General features: G+C 38.4%; 1 protein-coding gene across 3 annotated transcripts in view; it reads left to right on the top strand.

Moving 5' to 3' along the window:
- Positions 1 to 18,289, top strand: part of AZIN1 (antizyme inhibitor 1) — an 87,855-nt gene extending 69,566 nt beyond the window's left edge. For all 3 annotated transcript variants that reach the window (XM_011983499.1, XM_011983496.1, XM_011983498.1), the window contains 10 exons: positions 54 to 250; positions 4,041 to 4,214; positions 5,242 to 5,414; positions 7,961 to 8,095; positions 9,669 to 9,750; positions 10,146 to 10,220; positions 11,181 to 11,343; positions 14,739 to 14,854; positions 15,185 to 15,399; positions 15,976 to 18,289. In XM_011983499.1, coding sequence (XP_011838889.1) covers positions 149 to 250; positions 4,041 to 4,214; positions 5,242 to 5,414; positions 7,961 to 8,095; positions 9,669 to 9,750; positions 10,146 to 10,220; positions 11,181 to 11,343; positions 14,739 to 14,854; positions 15,185 to 15,399; positions 15,976 to 16,087 — 1,347 coding nt within the window. In that variant the 5' untranslated portion in view covers positions 54 to 148 and the 3' untranslated portion in view covers positions 16,088 to 18,289. The remainder of the gene's footprint in view (positions 1 to 53; positions 251 to 4,040; positions 4,215 to 5,241; positions 5,415 to 7,960; positions 8,096 to 9,668; positions 9,751 to 10,145; positions 10,221 to 11,180; positions 11,344 to 14,738; positions 14,855 to 15,184; positions 15,400 to 15,975) is intronic.
- The last annotated feature ends 586 nt before the right edge of the window (positions 18,290 to 18,875 follow it).

Genomic DNA, 18,875 nt, shown 5'->3' with positions numbered 1-18,875 from the left:
GTACATTATGTCTATAGGAATAATACAGACTTATATAACTTATATTTTGACAGTTTGTTGCATATTCTAAGGACCCAGACATAGGCTTGGTGGCCCGTCTCTTGTCTTTCCTGGTTTATGACTTTCGGCTTTGTGGAATACGGCTGAGATGAAAGGATTTATTGATGATGCAAACTACTCCGTTGGCCTGTTGGATGAAGGAACAAACCTTGGAAATGTTATTGATAACTATGTTTATGAACATACCCTGGTAAGTACCACTTCTCAAATACAGTGTTTGTCATTTTCCAAGCTCTGAAACATGAATGCTTTTTAATTTCTAAGATGGTAATCTGATTAAAAGTACTTGGTTCAGATGTTATCTGTTTTAACTTGACGTTCATCCCCCACACCCATTCCCCTTGAGTAGTGATCCATTTTTCTTTCCAATCCACATTATTTAAAAATCATCCCTATGGCCCTTTCCCTGCTATGCCTTTTAGCATCTGGCACCCAGTTATGTTCTGTTTATTCTGTTGATGTGATGCCAGCCAACCTTCTAATCAGTACATGGCTTCGTACTCATTTTTCTTTTTTTCTTTTTTCTTTTTGGAGACGAGTGTCACTCTGTCGCCCAGGCTGGAGTAGAGTGGCGCGACCTTGGCTCATGTGCAGCCCTCGCCTCCTGGGCTTAAGCAGTTCTCCTCCCTCAGCCTCCTGAAGTAGCTAGAATTACAGGCGCACACCACCACGCCCGGCTAGTTTTTGTATTTTAGTAGAGACGAGGTTTCACTGTGTCGGCCATGTTGGTCTTGAACTCCTGACCTCAGGTGATCTACCTGACCTCAGGTGATCTACCTACCTCAGCCTCCCAAAGTACTGGGATTACAGGCATGAGCCACCGTGCCCGGCCTCAGTTCTTTTTTTTTTTTTTTTGCTTGTTTGTTTGAGATGGATTCTTACACTGTTGCCCAGGCTAGAGTTCAGTGGCATGATCTCGGCTCACTGTGACTTCCGCCTCCTGGGTTCAAGCAATTGATATAGGATCCTTATGCCTCAGCTTCCTGAGTAGCTGTGATTACAGGTGTGTGCCACCATGCCCAGCTAAGTTTTTTTTTTTTTTTGATGGAGTCTCCCTTTGTAGCCCAGGCTGGAGTGCAGTAGGACGATCTCGGCTCACTGCAACCTCCGCCTCCCAAGTTCAAGCAATTCTCCTGCCTCGGCCTCCCGAGTAGCTGGGATTACAGGCGCCCGCCACCATGCCCAGCTAATTTTTTGTATTTTTAGTAGAGATGGGGTTTCACCATGTTGGACAGGCTGGTCTCGAACTCCTGACCTCAGGTGATCCACCCGCCTCGGCCTCCCAAAGTGCTGGGATTACAGGCATGAGCCACTGCGCCCGGCCTCAGTTTTTGTATTTTTAGTAGATCGGGTTTCGTCATGTTGACCAGCCTGGTCTTGAACGCCTGACCAACATGTGATCTGCCTGCCTTGGCCTCCCAGAGTGTTGGGATTACAAGTGTGAGCCACTGCGCCTGGTCTCAGTTGTATTCTTCAGTGGATATTAATTTACTTTCAGATAATCTTGGTTGTGTATGTTCATTGAGAATTTGATAATTTATCCTGAATGCTTACTCTCTACTGCTCCAGGAGTCAACTTCTACAGAATCATACACTCACTGCTACTTAAGGTGATTTTTTTTTTTTCTCTTTGAGACGAAGTTTCGCTCTTGTTGCCCAGGCTGGAGAGCAGTGGTGCGATCTCAGCTCACTGCAACCTCGGCCTCCCTGGTTCAAGCGATTCTCCTGCCTTAGCCTCCCAAGTAGCTGGGATTACAGGCGCCCGGCACCAGGCCCAGCTGATTTTTATATTTGTAGTAGAGACAGGGTTTTACCATGTTGATGGTCTGGTCTCAAACTGCTGACTTCAGGTGATCCACCCACCTCGGCCTCTCAAAGTGCTGAGATTATAGGTGTGAGCCACTGCACCCAGCCTGGTAAACTTGGTAAAAATAAAAACATCCTCAACCTTTCAGTCTGTGCTATATGGTGTGAAAGAGATCTGATGAGTTGAACTGAATTTTTTTTTCATATTAGACTTAAATGATACAATCTTTCTTTATTGGAGAAAATTTCCTATATTCCACCAAACTTGTTAGAGAATTGTTTTTCATGTTACTGGTGTTCAGTAATCGAATATCCAAAATTCTCTCCTTCTCTTGACCTTAAGTCTACAGACGTGTTCATCTTCCCCTCATCCTAGCAAAAATCCCTTTGTCTTCCTCTGCCATTCAACTGCTGAAAACTTGACATATTGGTCATGAAACTTGTCATATTGGTCAACCAATTTCTGCCAAGTCATTCTTCAGTCAGTTGCCACTGGGAAGCTCCTAGTCAAATTTTGATGATCGTTCTTAATCACTTAACTTTATTCTTCTGACTTTTTGCAACACTTTTCGGGGGTCAGATAATCTTTGAAATATTCCTTTCATCCCACATCTAAATTATCCCACATTTAGTAACAGTCAATGAGGATTAGTGCTCAACCCTATTCTCTGCTGGTTCTGGGGTGACACTTCAGTGTTGTCTGAGTCATTCAGTCCACCTTTGGTTTGTGCTTTTAACCTTGGTCTTGCCTCCATCATGTCCTTGTATTCATCTCCTCCATTCCCACTATCTATTCATCTTTGCACGTGTCATTATAGTGACTTCCTAACTTATCTCCCTTTTCATTGTCCTATTGTTTGCCTAAGCCTGCTTAATTTTGTTGAATTAATATTCATTAAATACAAGGCTTCCCTGCTCCCTAAATTTGTGTTTCGTTGCCTACTGAGAATTTTCTGTACTCACATCATGCCTAAGATAAGGAAGGAAGCTGAATACCTTGTTGTTTCATCCCGTTTCTCTTGGTGGTACCCATAAATACCTTATTTTTTCCCAATCAAATTAAATATAAACTTTTTGTCTCCAGAATACTATAGATACCATATCTTGGGAGGATGGATAACTTAATACAACTGTTAAAATTCTGCTGCATATAATGTGCATTTTGCATTTATATCAGTTGGGCACTATATTCTAATAATGGACATTTTTAAATACTGTGAATTAAAGAGTTCAAAACAGTAACGTTGTCTTCATGGATTCTCAAACAGTATTTGGATGTTGTACATCCTAAATAAGATTTTTTTGCCTGCTATCTAACATTGAGTAATATATGTTCTGTTCAACAAGCATAAATCATCTTTCTAGTTCTAGAATAGCCACAACTTTAAGGAAGATTATTCTTATTCAGGCTTATCTGATATTTGGTAGACTTACGTACTTTTAAAATCTAATTTTGACGTCTCCATGTGCAGACTAACAACCTTGTCTTTTTAAAAATGGTTTCCTGGTCGGGCACCGTGGCTCATACCTGTAATCCCAGCACTTTGGGAGGCCTAATGGGAGGATCTCTTGAGCTCCAGGAGTTGGAGGCTGTAGTAAGCTATGATTGCACCACTGCCCTCCAGTCTGCTACAGAGCAAGACCTCAACTCTGAAAAAAGTAATAAAATAAGGTTTCCCAGTGAAGATGGTCTCTTATTTTACCATGTTATCTTAAGGTGCACTTTTAATGTTGATATATAGCTTGTTTTGTTTAGCATTTCTTTTTACTGTATTAGGAAATTATATCCTGAACTGCCAAAGTATTTTAAACAGTGGGGGAAGCATGGGAGAAAATAGGTTTCCTTTCTTCAACTGCCAAAAAGTAAAATCAAGGGAGTTTCATTTTGACTTTTGTCACTGTAATTGATAATAGTTTTTTTTTAATCTCAAAGGGGAGAATATTTTATATGCTCATGTATACAGCACAGCAAAATAAATAGAAGAAGGAACAAATGTATTCAGAGTCTTTTTTAATGTTTACTAAATCAGTTAACAAACTTTAAATGTACTACTGTATGTAAATATATGTCTTGGCCCATATATTTGTGGAGGAAAGAAGTTCTTTCCTGTTTTGATACTTGATTTTCAATGGTTTTTTTGTTCATATTTGTCTTTTTTTCATAACCATGATAGACAGGGAAAAATGCATTTTTTGTGGGAGATCTTGGAAAGATTGTGAAGAAACACAGTCAATGGCAGAATGTAGTGGCTCAGATAAAGCCATTCTACACAGTGAAGTGCAACTCTGCTCCAGCTGTACTTGAGATTTTGGCAGCTCTTGGAACTGGATTTGCTTGTTCCAGTAAAGTAAGTATTTTTCATTTTTTAACTAAACTGAACCATTTAATAATTTAACTTAATGTAGTTACAGTGGTTAGGGAACAGATGCAAGGAAGCTAGACTTTTGGATGGAGTTTTGAAATAATTGTTTAAATCTGCAGCCCCATGTTGGAAAATTACAAGCTTTTCTTTTTTTTTGAGATGGAATCTCGCTCTGTCGCCCAGGCTGGAGTGCAGCGTGATCTCGGCTCACTGCAACCTCCGTCTTCTGGGTTCACACCCTTCTCCTGCCTCAGCCTCCTGGGTAGCTGGGACTACAGGCGCCCGCCATCACACCCAGCTAATTTTTTGTATTTTTAGTAGAGACGGGGTTTCACCGTGTTAGCCAGGATGGTCTCGATCTCCTGACCTCAGGATCTACCCGCCTTGGCCCTCCCAAAGTGCTGGGATTACAGGCGTGAGCCACCGCGCCCGGCCAGAAAATTACAAAAGTGCACCAATGAAAGGGAAGTTTCAGTGTGATGAGCCTTTGAAACGTTTTACTAATTGAAAACTTTAATTTGTTCCTCATTCTTAGGCTAGAGCTACTTCTAGTCCAAACTATAGCACATATCTAAAGTCTGAGATTTCTTTGGTGCTTCTTTTTAACAATGTTTAGGCCAGGAGCGATGGCTAACACCTGTAATCCCACTACTTTGAGAGGCTGAGGCAAGAGTTGCTTAAGCCAGGAGTTTAGGACCAGCCTGGGCAACACAGTGAGACCTCATCTCACTTTTTATTTATTTATGTTTTTAAATAAAAATATTGGTTTGACTAGGCACAGTGACTCACACCTGTACTCATAGCACTTTGGGAGGCTGAGGCAGGAGGATCACTTGAGCAGCCCCAGAGATGGAGGCTGCATTGAGCTATGATTGTGCCACTGCACTTGAGCCTGGAATACAAAGAGTAAGACCCTGGTTTTAAAAGGGGTGGCGGTCATAGTAGTAGAGGAAGCATTATCAGAATATGAACTGTGACATTATGTATTCTTAATTTAACCTCCTTTTCACAGAATGAAATGGCTTTAGTGCAAGAGTTGGGTGTATCTCCAGAAAACATTATTTACATAAGTCCTTGCAAGCAAGTGTCTCAGATAAAGTATGCAGCAAAAGTTGGAGTGAATATCATGACATGTGACAACGAAATTGAATTGAAGAAAATTGCACGTAATCACCCAAATGCCAAGTAAGTATAAAACTAAGTACTTGAAAATATTACTTACCACTTAGAGGGTTGGGTTTGTCTTTTAGCTGGGAAGAAGGAGCATTTGTGGTAGGGCAATGATGTGTATCATAATTACAACTTTAATTTAAAGGTCCTCTACGGGAAACACTAGTAGCATTTTATTGGCTCTCTACCTTTGATCCTTCGTGTGGAATTGGGATTAAAAAAATTAAGGGCAGTTTGGGGATATAATTTTGTAATCTTCAAGGAATCCTTGATAGTTGGTGTGATAATCAAATTAGGGCCATGGCTATATTTTCATTATTTCTGTAACTGAGTTTTGTAATGTTAGGAACAGGATATACTGTGGTCAGCTTTTCTTCCTTTTTAGCTGAGGGTTTAATCTACCCCAGGCCATAGTTCTTAAATGGTCTTTACTGACAGTGTCTTCGAAGCCTAGTCCATAGATTTGGGGAGTTTTGTTTTTAAGGCTAATACTTTTCTTTTTGAACGTGAAGTTTAAATTTTTTACTTGCACCTTCGTGCATCCAGAGGAATTCTTTTTTTTTTTTTTTTTTTTTTTTTTAGAAAGTTTACTTTTTTAAGGCTGGGCGCAGTGGCTCACACCTGTAATCTCAGCATTTTAGGAGGCCCAGGCCAGTGGATCATTTAAGGTCAGGGTGGCCTGCACCTGTAATCCCAGCTACTTGGGAAGCTGAGGCAAGAGAATCCCTTGAACCCAGGAGCCGGAGGCTGCAGTGAGTCAAGATCGTGCCACTGCACTCCAGGCTGGGCAACAGAGCAAGACTCCCTGATAAAAAGGTTTGCCTTTTTAAAAGCAAAAAGATTTAAGGCAAATATTTAGGTTTTCACAAACTGGTATATCAGGAGGGCCTAAGAACATACTAAAAGCATATTGAATTATGCAGTTGTTGGCTTACTTTTTTAATGAGTTACGTATGTTTCTGAAAATGTACTGTATCTGTGTTTTCTTTGTATGTACATAATTTTCATACTGACTTTAATGGTGTACTTAAGATATCCTGATAGCATTGATTACTCTGGTAAATCTTTGTGTGGATAAAAACCTTGTTGGGAAAATTTTAGGGAACCACTTGTTTTTCTAAAAAATCTTGTTCTGTGATCCTGTGAAGACAAGCTGTGATTTGTGATGTATGTTAGATTGCAGACTGGCACCTTCTTGATGGAGCTGATTCTAACCTTAGAATAATTTTTGCTTTTATCAGTCTTGTCCTCTGATTACCAGATGAAGGCCATAGCTGTTATTTTCATGGCCACATTATTAACCTTCTTAGTTTATGTAATTAATACATCCATAGGAAAAGAGTTATACAAAAAGAATTTGTATATTTGCAACTTCTAGCAGTTTGTCATTACTCAGCTCCTGAAATTAAAGAAATTTAATCAGTCTTGGTCATCTTGTCTTGATGGTCATGGTTTGGAAGGAAATACCAAATATAGATTTGAATCAGTAGACTAGAAGGCTGCTGTTTAAACACATAAAATAATTTTTTAAAAAAGCTTTCTATGGCCGGGTGCGGTGGCTCAAGCCTGTAATCCCAGCACTTTGGGAGGCCGAGACGGGCGGATCACGAGGTCAGGAGATCGAGACCATCCTGGCTAACCTGGTGAAACCCCGTCTCTACCAAAAAATACAAAAAACTAACCGGGTGAGGCGGCAGGCGCCTGTAGTCCCAGCTACTCGGGAGGCTGAGGCAGGAGAATGGCGTGAACCCGGGAGGCGGAGCTTGCAGTGGCTCATGCCTGTAATCCCAGCACTTTGGAAGGCCGAGGCGGGTGGATCACTTGCAGTCAGGAGACCAGCCTGGCCAACATGGTGAAACCCCGTCTCCACTAAAAATTTAAAAAAATTAGCTGGGTGTGGTGGTGCACTCTTGTATTTCCAGCTACTTTGGGAGGCTGAGGCAGGAGAATTGCTTGAACTCAGGAGGCACTCTCATGAGGCAGAAGTTGCAGTGAGCCGAAATTGCGCCACTGCACTCCAGCCTGGGCAACAGAGCGAGACTCCATCTCGGACAAAAAAGACACCTATTTTTTTCCAGTTAGAAACCTGCTGGCATGTAACTATGTTAGTAGGAAGAATGTTTGCAGTAAGCATGGAGGTTTAGCTAGTTAGCACAATCAAAGAAATTCAAAGACATTTAAAGCCCTGATATTTTTATTGAAAGACAATGATGGCATTGCTATTCAATTTAGTCTTCCTAGGTGGATTTATGGACTGATGGACTTCATTTGAAAGTAATGTCGTCTTTCATTACAGAGCCCAACCAACTCTTGATGCTACAACAGAGTCTTAACTTGCTGCATTTTCCAAAATCCCATCCTTGTAAGCTTCATGCTTTAGGCCCTAATTGCTAGTTTTTTCTCTATACAGGATTGTTTTTCATTAGGTTCACTTGATTCATCCGTCGCTGGATTTGGGAGCACTGGCAACATAATCAACACACTTCCTACAATCTTCAGGCTTCACATGTGCTGATGATGATGTAAACCAACTCTGCCCCAATCATCTCCCCTTCTCTTAGGGTTTTACTACATATTGCAACAGAAGATAATATTGGAGGTGAAGAGGGTAACATGAAGTTTGGCACTACCCTGAAGAACTGTAAGCATCTCTTGGAATGTGCTAAGGAACTTGATGTCCAAATAATTGGGGTTAAGTGAGTATTTGTTTTAAACTTTTAAAACTGTGAACATTTTACGGTGATAGCCTGTCTTTCTGGTTATTGATTTAAGACTTTATTTGCATGAAATCTAAGATGCAATTTTTTTCTAGTCTTTTAACACACATGTATGTGTTTTCTTCTTAGTTTAGGCAAAACAAATATGCCTTATCCCTTTTCATACTGTTTTGCAACTGTACCTCCTTCCCCACAATAAAAAAAAAAGCAAATAATATTTTGATTCGGGTTAGTGCAGAGTAACTTAAGTCGCCACCTTTTAAATTGGATAGGAGGAGATTTGCTAGAATTCTTAACAAAAATAAAAGTGTCAGGCCTTTTCCTCCTTTTAATTCCTCTGGGGAATTTCAATAAATTAGACTTTGCTTCAGGCTTTTAATTTTATATGTGAGGAAACCGAGACTCCAAGAGGTTCAAAGACTTGATTATATCCTCAGAACTAATTACAGACATAGTAACACTAAGCCCTAGATGTTGTTTGCCAGTCCGTTGCTATTCTTACTAAAGTAAAAAAGTCTTGCTTTTTCAAACACTCACAAAGATGTATAGAGTCCCCACTGTTAATAGTTTATTGTGTATCTTTAATTTTATTATTTAGTTTTTGAGATAGTATCTCATTATATCTCCCATGCTGGAGTTCAGTGGCATGATCATGGCTCACTGCAGCCTCAAACTCCTGGCTCAAGCAGTCTTCCCGCCTTAGCCTCCCAAAGTGCTGGGATTACAGGTGTGAGCCTCTGTGCCTGACCTTACTGTGTATCTTTCTATTCTACTTTGTACATAAATAGGTGGTAGTGTTTTAAACGAAGAATTGGATCATGCTGTGCCCTACACAACGGACAACATTCCATGTCAGTCTAGTTTGAATTCTGCCTTAGGTGACAATATTGACACATTTGAGAGTTTTGTTCATATTTCAACTAAGTTTTAATTTAAGTTGACATAAAAATTAATGAAGTACTATCTCGAGTAGATAAAGGGAAAAGAAAAATTTGCTTTATGGTGTACAGTTCTATGGATTTTAGTACTTGTGTAACCACTGCCACAATCAGGAAGTATTCTATTCTGAAACTTTAGTAATACTAGTGAATAATAGTAATACTGTTACTCAACTTGATTAATGTTCCTTTATATTTATTTCACAACAGACACATTTTTGTATTTGGTTGGGTAAAACTGAATGTTCAATTTTATGCTCAGCTGAATGTGATACGATTTGGTACTGCTTGTTACTTCACTATATAAACATAAAAGCACCACATATACATAAAAGCACACCTTATTGTATAACTGCAACAGTACTGATAATTGACTTATTGTTAAGAATTTTTGTTTATAGAATTACAGTTTTATCTTGGCATTGCCTTTTCTAAAAAGCTGGTACTGTAACTTTTGGTTAATTAGAGGCTGATGCTTCTAATGGTTTAAGTATTTGGTAAAGTTAATGTGGATACTTAATGGTATGAATATGATGAATGACAGTTGAAAGAAATTACAAGAGGTGTCTCTAAAACTTTCTGCTCCTTTAAAGTTATTATTCTGTGTGTTTCAGATTTCATGTTTCGAGTGCTTGCAAAGAATCTCAAGTATACGTACATGCTCTATCTGATGCTCGATGTGTGTTTGACATGGCTGTAAGTTCTTTCTTTAAATTATTTTGATATTTTAGCCAGGATGTTAAGTTAAAGACTAAGTATTGTTTTCTGCCTGTGTGAATTACTCTGACTACATTCAACGTCACACACCTCATTTTTATTACATAAGCATTCAGAGCTCTATACAGTCACACCTTTTAAGCGGGTAAAGGAGTGAAATAGTAATTAACTTGCATAAGTCTAGAAGAGAGTACAAATAAAATCAAAGAGCATACCTAACATTGAATCAATCTGTTTCTATCAGTAAAAAACCAAGAACTTGCTGTATTAAAGATCAGAACAGATATTTACCTCCCTAGGAGGGGGTTTTTAAAATGTTCTCATATCCATTACAATTTGGAAAAGCATTTAAATAATTTTTTTTCCATCCATAGGGAGAAATTGGCTTTACGATGAACATGTTAGACATTGGTGGAGGATTCACGGGAACTGAATTTCAATTAGAAGAGGTAAACTTTTCAGTAGATGACATAACAGAATAATTGCTTTCTTTGCTACTTAAGTGGTGGATGTGTAGAGCAGGATTTTTACAATGGCAGAAAGTAAACCCTGTAATGTCTCTTTAAAATTTTATTCTTAGAAAATGTGGATACTTAATGGTAGTTAGTAGACCTAGCTAACTTAGAAAAGTTTGATAGAATTCTTTGAACATTATCATGAAACATTTTCTATTTCAGTTGTGTTTCTATACTTAATGGCACAAATGATTTAATACTTAGAAAACTTCACTACTACCTTTTTTGTTTTGTTTTAAAAAGGGTCTTCCTGTGTTGCCCAGGCTGGAGTGGAGTTGTGCAATTATAGCTCACTGCAGCCTCCAACTCCTGGGCTCAAGTGATCCTCCTGCCTCAGCCTCCCAAGCAGCTGGGACTTTAAAAAAAAAAAAAAAAAGTCTTTCTATATTGCCCAAGCTGGTCTTGGAACTCCTGGCCTCAAGTGATCCTCCTGCCCCAGCCTCCCAAAGTTTTGGGGTTACAGGCGTGAGCCACCACTCCCAGCCAACTTTAGCACTTAGGCCAGATGCATGTCACACCTGTTTTCTCACCTTCCTGCTCTGCCCTCCTTCCTTCCTTCTGCAATATCTAGAAACTATGATTTGAAAATTTTGCTTCTGTTTTTAGTGATCAAGTATAGAAAAATGACTTAAAAAAAAAAACAAATACCAGTAGGTATTTGTTATTAGCGCTCTCTATTTTTAAAATTAATACCATTCTGATAGTTACAAAATAAATTGACTTGAAAGCATGCCTAATTAGTTGCTTGGAGATAATTACGAAGTTGCTAAGGTTCATAGTCTGTGATTGGAACTGCTCCATTTTCCTAGAAGATTTTGTTAATATCAGTTTCTGAATATTGGCGAATTATCTGATCCAATATTGAAACCATAATGTGGCATTTAAAATCCACAGGTTAATCATGTTATCAGCCCTCTGTTGGATATCTACTTTCCTGAAGGATCTGGTGTTAAGATAATTTCAGAACCCGGAAGCTACTATGTGTCTTCTGCATTTACACTTGCAGTTAATATCATAGCAAAGAAAGTTGTTGAAAATGATAAATTTCCCTCTGGAGGTAAGTTATGAAGTTTATAGTTTTATTTTTGTTGGTAGATAATTGTAGTTAGTCTGGAAATGAACAGATGGTCATGAAGTTGTAGGTGGTTTTCAGCTTTTAAAAATCTTAAAGCTGGCCGGGCATGGTGGCTCATGTCTATAATCCCAGCACTTTGGGAGGCCGAGCTGTGTGGATCACGAGGTCAGAAGTTCGAGACCAGCCTGGCCAGTATGGTGGAAACTCCATCTCTACTAAAAATACAAAACTTAGCTGGGCGTGGTGGCACAACCCTGTAATCCTGGCTACTCAGGAGGCTGAGGCAGAAGAATCACTTGAATCTGGGAGGCAGAGGTTGCGGTGACCCAAGATCATGCCACTGGACTCCAGCCTGGGCTACAAGAGCGAGACTCTGTCTCAAAAAAAAAAAAAAAAAAAAAAAATCTTAAAGCCAAGATCCCATTCCATAAGACTTCCAAATCCAACTTTCTTGGTACTGATGTTTAGATATGTGTGTTTTCGATAAATGTCTACCAGATGATTAATTCTCATCCATTATTCTCTTCTGTTCTCCTTTTCTCACATGGATCACAGGGAGGCTCTGTTTTCATACTTTCTTACTTAAGGGCCACAAAGTGTCCTTGTAATCTAACTCAAGTCAAACCAACAAAAAGGCACTAGACAGTCCCATCTCGTTGGCTAATATTATTGTAGGAAATACTGTTTTACATTAACAAGCCTTTTTTTTTTTTGGCTGTGGACTAATCCACATCCCATAGAAAAATTGTCCATTTCCCCAATATTGTTTTATTTTACAGCTCTGTTTTTCGTTGTTTAGAATCCAGTCCAGGACCACATTGAATTTGTCATTTCTCCTTGAATCTGGATAGCTTCTCAGCTCATTACTTTGTATTTTTTAACTTTGACATTTTCGAAGAGTAGAAATTTCATAGCTGATCCTTAATTTGGGTTTGTTTGATGATTCCTCATGATTTTATATATATATATATTTTGAGATGGAGTCTTGCTCTGTCTCCCAGGCTGGAGTGCAGTGGCATGATCTCGGCTCATTGCAAGCTCTGCCTCCTGGGTTCACGCCGTTTTCCTGCCTCAGTCTCCGGAGTGGCTGGGACTACAGGCACCTGCCACCATCCCCGGCAAATTTTTTTGTATTTTTAGTAGAGACAGGGTTTCACCGTTAGCCAGGATGGTCTCGATCTCCTGACTTTATGATCCACCCGCCTCGGTCTCCCAAAGTGCTGGGATTACAGGCGTGAGCCACCGCACCCAGCTGTGATTATATTTTTTAGGCTATGCATTTGGGGCATGAAGTCCACTGAAGTGTTAGTCTATTATTCTCACTTCATCATATTAGGAGGCACATGATAGTGGTCTGTTCTAATATTGATGATGCTAGGTGTTTTTTCTTGTGTTGTCACCCAGGCTGGAGTACAGTGGCTTCATCAGGGCTCATTGCAGTCTCAATCTCCTGGATTAAGCAGTCCTCCCACCTTCAGCCTGTTGCATAGCTGGGACTACAGGCCTATGCCACCATGCCTGGCTAGGTTTTTTTCTATTTTTATTTTGTAGAGGGTTTCGTCATGTTACCCAGGCTGGTCTCAAACCCCTGAACTCAAGTGATCCACCTGCCTCAGCCTCCCAAAGTGCTGGGATTACAAGCTTGAGCCAATACACCTGGCCTTGTGGTGATTTTATTTTTTTTGAGAGAGAGTTTTGCTCTTGTTGCCCAGGCTGGAATGCAGTGGCATGATCTCGGCTCACTGCAACCTCTGCCTCCTCCTGCCTTTCTCAAGCGATTCTTCTGCCTCAGCCTCCCGAGTAGCTGGGATTACAGGCGCGTGCCACCACGCCCAGCTATTTTTTTTATTTAAATGCTAGTTTTGAGCACTTGTTTAAGGTTGTGTCAGGCAGGTTTCTCTCCATTGTGAAGTGGCAAGTTAATTAGAGACTGTAAATAAACTACTTGTTTCTAACCAGATTTTCACCCCATTAGTTTTAGCATCTATTGATGAATTTCTAACTTCATTATTGTTTATATTAGTTAGCCTTTACTTAAAGAATATCTTTTCCTTCCCTCCTGTTTATTTATGAGTTTAGACCGATAGATCTTTATTCATTAGGTTTATATAATCTATTACTCTCATTTTTCCCTTGACATGTCTCCGTTATTCTCTGAGCACTTCTTTATTTTTTAGTATATCAAGATGTTCCAGGCTCATTTTAACCTTTTTCTGCCTCAGTCCTGTAATCAGTTGTTTCTCCAAGGAGCCTTGGTTTGTTTCTTGTGGAGAGTGATAAACCTGAAAATGAGTATTGGTTGTGCTAAGAGTAGAGTAGCTGTGAGTAGAATGGGTGTTTTCAAAGGTTTCAGAGTGAGGTGAGAGGATCTCTTGATTCCTGAAGCTCAAACCTGTGGTGAGCTGTGATCACACCACTGCACTCTAGCCTGAGTAACAGTGAGACCCTGTCTCAACACACACACACACACACACACACACACACACACACACACAGATTCCCACTAGCAGTGTATACGTGTGAACTCTGGTTGCTCCTCATGCTCTTTGATATTTTGTATTGTCAGTCTTTAAGTTGATCCAGTCAGTAGGTTGGTGGTAATGGTATCCCATTGTGGTTTTAATTTGCATTTACCTGATGACTAATGATATACAGCACTATTTTCTTTTTCTTTTTTTTTTTTTTTGAGACAGGGTTTTTGCCCTGTCATCCAGGCTGGAGTGAGTGGCACAATCTCAACTTTTATTTTTAATTCCACATTCAAACACATATTTAATTACTTGTGCATATATTGCCTTCCTCTTGCTGATTTGAAAAGAAACTAAAAAGTGTTTTTCCTTGCTGCTTGATCTTTTTCCTCTTTTTTTGAAACAGCAACTATCAGAAAGGCTTCAAGAATCTTAAAATTTTTTTTTTTTTTGAGACAGGGTCTCATTCTGTCACCCAGGCTGAAGTGCACTAGCGCAATCTTGGCTCACTGTCTCACTGTAACCTCTGCCTCCCAGATTCAAGGGATTCTAGTGCCCCAGCCTCCCCAGTAGCTGTGATTACAGGCATGCACCACCACACCTGGCTAATTTTTCTATTTTTTAGTAAGATGGGGTTTTGCCATGTTGTTCAAGCTGATCTTGAACTCCTGACCTCAAGTGATCTGCCCACCTCAGCCTCACAAAGTGCTAGAATTTTACAAGCATGAGCCGTCGCATCTAGCCCTAGAGCACTTTTTTCTTGTGCTCATTGGTTATCTTCCTTTGTGAAATGAGTGCTGTGTGTCTTTTTAAGTTTAAATAGTTTGAGAAATGTGAAAATTACATTTATTTGTTTTATATGAGCCATTTTAATAAAAATTCATTTTCCCCTTTCCTGTTTTATTCCAGTAGAAAAAACCGGAAGTGATGAACCAGCCTTCATGTATTATATGAATGATGGTGTTTATGGTTCTTTTGCAAGTAAACTGTCTGAGGACTTAAATACCATTCCAGAGGTTCACAAGGCAAGTTTTATCAGAAATATTAAAGACTATTTGGCATTTTATAAACTGAGCTGTTATTTTTAAGATGCTTCCCAATTTTTTGAAAAACATTTTAGAATGGGGAAAAATGCCCCTTTTGAGGATTTGCGTTCTTCTGGTGAAATCCCTTTTTTAGTTTGTTGCCTTTACGTGGAGTTAATGGTACCATTGAGGCTTAAGGATCACCCTGCCCTTGGCTCTAGGCCTTTTTTCCATGAACACATTGGATCTGAGACAGTGAAAAATACTTATCTACTCACAAATTCAATACCTGCGTAAGTATGAGTAAAAATTGTAAAACTTTTCCTACAGAAATACAAGGAAGATGAGCCTCTGTTTACAAGCAGCCTTTGGGGTCCATCCTGTGATGAGCTTGATCAAATTGTGGAAAGCTGTCTTCTTCCTGAGCTGAATGTGGGAGATTGGCTTATCTTTGATAACATGGGAGCAGATTCTTTCCATGAACCTTCTGCTTTTAATGATTTTCAGAGGCCAGCCATTTATTACATGATGTCATTCAGTGATTGGTAAGGTGATTTTATTTTAAGGCAGGTGGGATATTTGAACTGTCCTTGTAGACTTGCTAATAAGTTTTAATTCTGTGATGAATGCTAAACTTAGAAGTACAGTCACGTATTGCCTGTACAGTGTAGTTGCTTAGTGATGGGAATTTGTTCTGACAAATGGAACATTAGGTGATTTTATGATGGCATAGTCTACTACATAATCTAGGCTATATGGTATATTGCTCCTAGGCTGCAAACCTATACAGCATGTTACTCTGTTTAATACTGTTGGCAGTTGTAATGCAGTGGCATTTGTGTATCTTAAGATACTTAAAACATAGAAAGGATAATACATTGTGCTATGACACGATTGTAATAGGAATTTTTAAACTTCACTGTAATCTTACGGGTATACCACAGTCATATGTGTAGTCTGACAAAACATCACTCTGCAGTGCATGGCTATAATAGAAAAAATGATGATCTTTTAAAGGTATTTGGAAGACTAGTTATAGTCCTATTTTATTATCCATTTGTTAGGTGATTACATGGTCTTTGGGCTTAAATTCAGAATTTAACTGAATGTTTTCTATTTAGGTATGAAATGCAAGATGCCGGAATTACTTCAGACTCAATGATGAAGAACTTCTTCTTTGTGCCTTCTTGCATTCAGCTGAGCCAAGAAGACAGCTTTTCCGCTGAAGCTTAAACAGGCATTAACGCTTCTTTAGATCTGAAGTTGCAGGTTAAGCTTGTCTGGTCAACATTCCAGTGTGGAAAAATAATTTAAACAATCTTATTCTCTTAATTCTTTTGGCAACAAAAACTATTAGTAATAGCTATTTGGGACCAGACAAAAACAGCTTTCATCTATAATTCATTGGGGATAATGGGAGATTTAGATAATGTGTCCAGATTTAAACCTACCAGTTTGTCCTACCCCTTAAGCGTTTAAAATAAAATATGCAACAAAATGGATGACTTAGTGGAGATGGAAGCCCATTAATTGGGTTCCCCATTAAATCGTTTACATACAAGAACACAGTTTTTATACTAAGGATTTGTGTTTAAAGTCTTGTAAAGTTCATGTCTTTCACCCAGATATATCAAATGTTAGCGGAAGACCAGTGTGACTTCATTAGATAACGTTTAGTGTATTTAGAATGTGTAAATTTGTGCTTTGAACTGTAGTTTAATAAATGTAAAATTGCATCATAGTATTTGTTGACCTAATGTAACCCTTGTATGATTGCAATAAAATTTTGTGTAGATTTTACTGTTCTTTCAGGCTAAAACTTTGGGAAAGGGGCTAGCTAGCAAAGGTAGTTTTGAAATAGATGTGTATATGGACTGTTTTGAAGGGTTTTTTTCTTTATAGCCCAGTTAAGTTTTGTTTGGCTCAGTGCATTTTTCAGTTATTTAATTAGTAATTTAAGTAAAGTGTTTGGTAAATCATTGTGAAGTTCAGATTCATTATGGAGAGTTGATGTGCAGTAAGCATGATGTTTAACAATTTTAACACCAAAAATGTTAATCCTGCATAAATCAATTGTAATAATAAATAGGTGTTTCTGTATAGATAGAATGCATAGAGTACCTTAGTAAATCTTTGAATCACAATCTTTTGGCTGAAATGGAAGATTCTGTTAAATACTTTGAATAAACTTGGGGGGAGGGAAATAAAATTGCAGAAAACTGCAGAGCACTAAAACTTAAGAAGGGCTACATCTTTATCCAGAAACCTGTTGCTCTTTTGCACGGAATGTTTAAATTCAGAGTTGGGATGGGGGTTGGGGTGAAGCACACTTACTATCTTCAGTTGCAGTTATTTCAAATATAGGATTTTTTGTTGTTGGTTTGAACTGTCACCTTAGTTTCTTGTTATTTCCAATTTGTTCTGCTTAGTCATTACTTTTGATTCTTTTCTTACTAAAACTTTATGGTGGTTGGGGGAAGGGAGTTAGCATCACTAACCTGACAGTTGTTGCCAGGAATTTGCTTTGTTTACTGCTAGTATATTAGAAATCCTAGATCTCAGAATCACAATAGTAATAAACAACAGGGGTCATTTTTTCCTAACTTACTCTGTGTTCAGGTGTGGAATTTCTGTCTCCCAAGAGGAAATGTGACTTCACTTTGGTGCCAATGGACAGAAAATTCTACCTGTGCTACATAGGAGAAGTTTGGAATGCACTTAATAGCTGGTTTTTACACCTTGATTTCGAGGTGAAAAGAAATTGATCATGAATCTCTAATAAATTTAAATCTCTTGAACCAGTAGGTGCTTAATATTTTTTTGATTTGATTAATGCCCATTTGACTCTCATGGGTTCTATTAAAAATATGTATAGGACCCCAATCCATTGCCATCAAACTGCCCTTGGACTTTTTCAAGGTATATTATGGGGTTTTATGCAAAATTCCAAGCTACCATGTAAATTTTTTTTAACCGTTTAACAAGGAGGGGGGACTGCTTCCTACCTTCTTTACATGTTGTGCATTGTTGTGGTCCAGAAATGCCAAACCTTTTAAAGATGGTGCAACTTTGAGTCCTCGGCCTGACTATACAGGCCTTGAACTTCATGGCATATCAACTTTGCCATATCTGCAGGAGAGCTGTTCTATATGAAACAGTTCAGAGTTGCAAATATCACATGTGAATGATATGGTAACTTTTAAGAAGTGTCTGTATTGTATTTGAAGACTGTTTGCCATAAATCTGAAATTTGAACCTATGTATTTCAATTTGGTATGCTAAAAAGTTCTGAATTAATGTAAATTTTTTTGTTATAATATTGTAATCTCAGTTCAAAAGTTAACTGAAAATATAAAGCCCAATGATTTCTATATAGTAAATTGAACTGTAAAGGTAACTTGTGTGTGATTCTGAATACATAGATAAATGTTTTTATTCCTCATGTTTTGCTTTGGCTTCTATCTGAAATAGAGGTAAAATTTTACATATTAGCTTTATGTATATTAACAATCTTGCTTTATTAGAAAGTAAATTGATTCTGCTAAAAAATGCTGGGAGTTATGTATAGAACAATGAAATTTTGATAAAGTCCAGTATATATGTGAGCACTGTTTCCAGGACAACCTTTTCTAGAAGATACTTCAGTTCACTAGCCTCTTAACAATTTTAAACTTGAACTAAATGAATAGATTGACAAATTAAGTTAGATTTATTCTAAGTAAACATGGGCATTAATACCATTAAATGGAAATACTGGGTTAGAGAAGCCACACATTGCTTAATTCCTTTTTTCTTGTTTTTTAGAGTATATATTTTAGTTTGCTAACCTGTCTTGGCCTTAAGAAGTCTTCTGAACTCTGCTGAAATGAAAAGCATCTCTTTGTTCTTTGAACACTTTAGTTAACTGGGTGACTTAATATTTTGGGGAGTAACTTTAAAGATTTACTTCATTATTCAGGCAATACTAGTATAGGGTGGTAGTTAAAGGTGTAGACCTTGCCCCAGTCTGCTTGACTCAAAT

Source organism: Mandrillus leucophaeus, unplaced genomic scaffold (assembly GCF_000951045.1).
Source record: "Mandrillus leucophaeus isolate KB7577 unplaced genomic scaffold, Mleu.le_1.0 Scaffold250, whole genome shotgun sequence".
Classification (NCBI taxonomy): domain Eukaryota; kingdom Metazoa; phylum Chordata; class Mammalia; order Primates; family Cercopithecidae; genus Mandrillus; species Mandrillus leucophaeus.
This window is presented reverse-complemented; position numbering and strand designations above follow the sequence as displayed.